The sequence below is a fragment of the Propithecus coquereli genome, unplaced genomic scaffold, assembly GCF_000956105.1.
Source record: "Propithecus coquereli isolate 6110/MARCELLA unplaced genomic scaffold, Pcoq_1.0 Scaffold3, whole genome shotgun sequence".
NCBI lineage: Eukaryota > Metazoa > Chordata > Mammalia > Primates > Indriidae > Propithecus > Propithecus coquereli.
Window position 1 is genome coordinate 11,791,761 of NW_012148618.1, and position 3,468 is coordinate 11,795,228.

A 3,468-nucleotide genomic window follows, 5' to 3' on the forward strand; every position below is an offset into this window, starting at 1 on the left:
GGCACTCTAGCCCAGGCAACACAGTGAGACTCTGTCTCAAAAAAAAAAATTTTTACTTTAAAAATATAATTTTATGGCCAGGCAAGGTGGCTCATACCTGTAATCCTAGCACTTGGGAAGTCGAGGCAGGAGGATTGCTTGAGGCCAGGAGTTTGAGACCAGCCTGAGCAAGAGTGAGACTCTGTCTCTACAAAAAGATAGAAAAATTAGCCGGGTGTGGTGGGGCACACCTGTAGTCCCAGCTACTCGGAAGGCTGAGGCAGGAGGATTGCTTGACCCAGGAGTTTGAGGTTGCAGTGAGCTACAATAACACCACTGCACTCTAGCCCAGACAACAGAGTGAGACTCTGTCTCAAAAAAATTTTTTATATACATGTGTGTATATATATATATGTAAAACTTTAGAGAAAATACATAGGCCGAGCCCAGGGCGGCCACATTCCCAGACAGACGGGAAACTGCTACAGGACCTGGTGGCAAAACCAAAAGACATAATCTCACCACCCATAGATAACACCATTAACATTTTTTTGTCTACCCTTCCAGTACTTTTGCAATGCCGGCTGTCCACCTGTTTGTCTGTATTTTTACAAAATGAGAGCACACTATGCATACTACTTTTTCTACTTAAGGATGTACTGTGACCATTCTTCCATGTCAGTAAGGAACGGGAGGAGCTGGGTATGAAGTTGCCTCATAACAGGCTGCTGGCCCCTAGGCTGACTGGTTACCCATGTCTTTGACAGGACAATGATTTCTTGCGGAACACAGTGCACAGGCATGAGCCGCCAGTCACAGCAGAGCCTATTCGCCTGCTAGCTGAGAACGAAGACGTGGTGGTTGTAGACAAGCCTTCCTCCATTCCTGTCCACCCATGTGGCCGCTTCCGACACAACACAGTCATATTCATCCTGGGCAAGGAGCACCAACTCAAGGAGCTACACCCACTGCATCGGCTTGATCGCCTTACCTCTGGGGTACTCATGTTCGCCAAGACAGCTGCAGTCTCTGAGAGAATTCACGAGCAGGTTCGGGACCGGCAGGTGAGCCAGGCTTTTGTCTCCTGCAAGCCACTTTTTTCCTTTGGGACGATCAACTCCTAAAGTGCCAAATGCAAGTTATTAGCTCATATATTTCAAAAGATCTTTAGAGATTGCACATACTGCCTCTCTTGGTGATTTGCTGTTTTGAAGTTTTAAAGTGCTAACCAGACTGAGTAAGGTTTTTTAAATTGTGGAGAGAACCTGCTTGGTGGAAAGATTGTGGATGAAGTTGGAAGAAGCTTAGGTAGAAGAGTTTAATGGTAATGATTGTCATCTTGAGACTTGTAATTCTGGATCTAAATTGTAATACCTTTATTGAGTACATACTATATACCCAGCTTAGTAGAGCCTAACTTACTAAATGCTTATAACAGCCCTGTAAGGTAAATGTTTTTCTGATCTCAAATTTTCTAGGTGAGTTAATGGGATTTATAGAGGTTAAGTAAGTAATGTACCCAGGATCATGAAATTGGCAAATGGTGGAGCTAGGGTGGAGAAATGGTGGCAAAGTCTACTTCTGTCTCACACTGGTGCATTCCTTATTTCTCTGCAGAGGGTTTGGACTCCATGAGTTTAGGCTTTGTACTAACTTTCTCCTTCTTCCCTCCTATGCAGCTGGAGAAGGAATACGTGTGCCGGGTAGAAGGGGAGTTCCCCACCAAAGAAGTGACCTGCAAGGAACCCATCTTAGTGGTGTCTTACAAGGTCGGGGTGTGCCGTGTAGATCCCCGGGGCAAGTCCTGTGAGACAGTGTTCCAGAGGCTAAGCTACAATGGACACTCCAGTGTTGTACGGTGCCGGCCACTCACAGGACGTACCCACCAGATCCGAGTCCACCTCCAGTTCCTGGGCCACCCCATTCTCAATGACCCCATCTACAACTCAGTTGCCTGGGGTCCTTCCCGAGGCCGGGGCGGCCACATTCCCAAGACAGATGAGGAACTGCTGCGGGACCTGATGGCAGAGCACCAGGCCAAACAGAGCCTGGATGTGCTAGATCTCTGTGAGGGTGACCTGTCCCCAGGACTCGCAGACTCTACAGCCACCTCCTCAGAGATGGGCAAGGACAGCCTGGAAGAGTTAGCTGCAGCTGCCCTGAAGAGGGAAGGAGTAGTTAAGGCAGCCTCTCAGGATCTGGACACAATGGCCTTGGCACCAGGGAAGGCAGCTGAAACAGATGTTATGAATCAAGAGACAGATCCACTCTGTGCAGAGTGCCAGCTGGTACGACACGATCCCTTGCCCCAGGACCTTGTGATGTTCCTACATGCCCTACGCTATAAAGGGCCAGGCTTTGAGTACTTTTCACCCATGCCTGCCTGGGCACAGGATAACTGGCAAGAAGACTGAGGGCTGTGGCCAGTGGGGGGACTGCTTCTTGGATTGGGACAGGGATAGGCCACAGGGCAGAAGCTGACCCCATGGGCTGGTGCTTTGGGTTTCTACAGGAGTGAAGTTGGGCTCTAAAGGGACTTGCTCATACTCACTACCTCCTTCCTTCCTCTCCCTCCAGCTAGAGTTTGGAAACTTTTAGTTTATAAATATATCTCTTTTTATAATTATATTGTGTGTCCGGTTTTCTTACTGTTTTTTTTTTAGTTGAGGTAAAACTCATATAATATAAAATTAAGCACTTTAAGATAGTACACTTGAGTAGCATTTAGTACATTCACAATGCTGTACAGCCATCACCTCTTAGATAGTTCCAAAACGTTTTCGTCACCCCATTACGAAACTACCTGTTAAGCAGTTAGTTTCTACTCTCCTCCTCCCAGCCTCTGGTAACCATTAATCTACTTTCTGTCTCTATGGAATTGCCTATTCTGGACATTTCATAGAAATGGAATTATAATATGTGACCTTCTATGTCGATGTCTGTCTTTCACTTAGCATAATGTTTTCAAAGTTTATCTAATTGGTAGTACATATCAATATTTCATTCATTTTTATGGTAGAATAATATTCTGTTGTATGGGTATACTACATTTTGTATATCCATTTATCAGTTGATGGACATTTGGGTGGTTTCTACCTTTTGGCTATTGTGAATAGTGCTACTATGAATATTCACGTATAAGTTTTTTGTTTGAATGTAAGTTTTCAGTTATGAGCATACACCTCAGTGGGATTGTTAGATCATATGGTAATTCTATGTTTGACTTTTTTTTTTTTTTTTTGAGACAGTTTTGCTCTGTGAAGTGCAGTAGCTTAATCATAGCTCACTGCAACCTCAAACTCCTGGGCTCAAGCAGTCCTGCCTCAGCCTCCCAAGTAGCTGGGATTATAGGGGTGTGCCATTATGCCCAGTTAATTTTTCTATATTTAGTGGAGAGAGAGCTCACTCTTGTTCAGGCTGATCTTGAACTCCTGACCTCAAGCAATCCTCCCACCTCAGCCTCCCAGAGTGCTAGGATTACAGGCATGA

The 3,468-nt window shown here is 45.4% G+C and overlaps 1 protein-coding gene across 1 annotated transcript in view; it reads left to right on the plus strand.

The window, feature by feature from the left end:
* The window catches only part of RPUSD2 (RNA pseudouridylate synthase domain containing 2), a 4,396-nt gene extending 1,794 nt beyond the window's left edge, over positions 1–2,602 (plus strand). Inside the window, exons 2-3 of the mRNA XM_012649217.1 lie at positions 747–1,043; positions 1,659–2,602. Of these exons, the coding sequence (XP_012504671.1) occupies positions 747–1,043; positions 1,659–2,393 (1,032 nt within the window). The 3' untranslated portion in view covers positions 2,394–2,602. The remainder of the gene's footprint in view (positions 1–746; positions 1,044–1,658) is intronic.
* Positions 2,603–3,468: the final 866 nt, after the last annotated feature.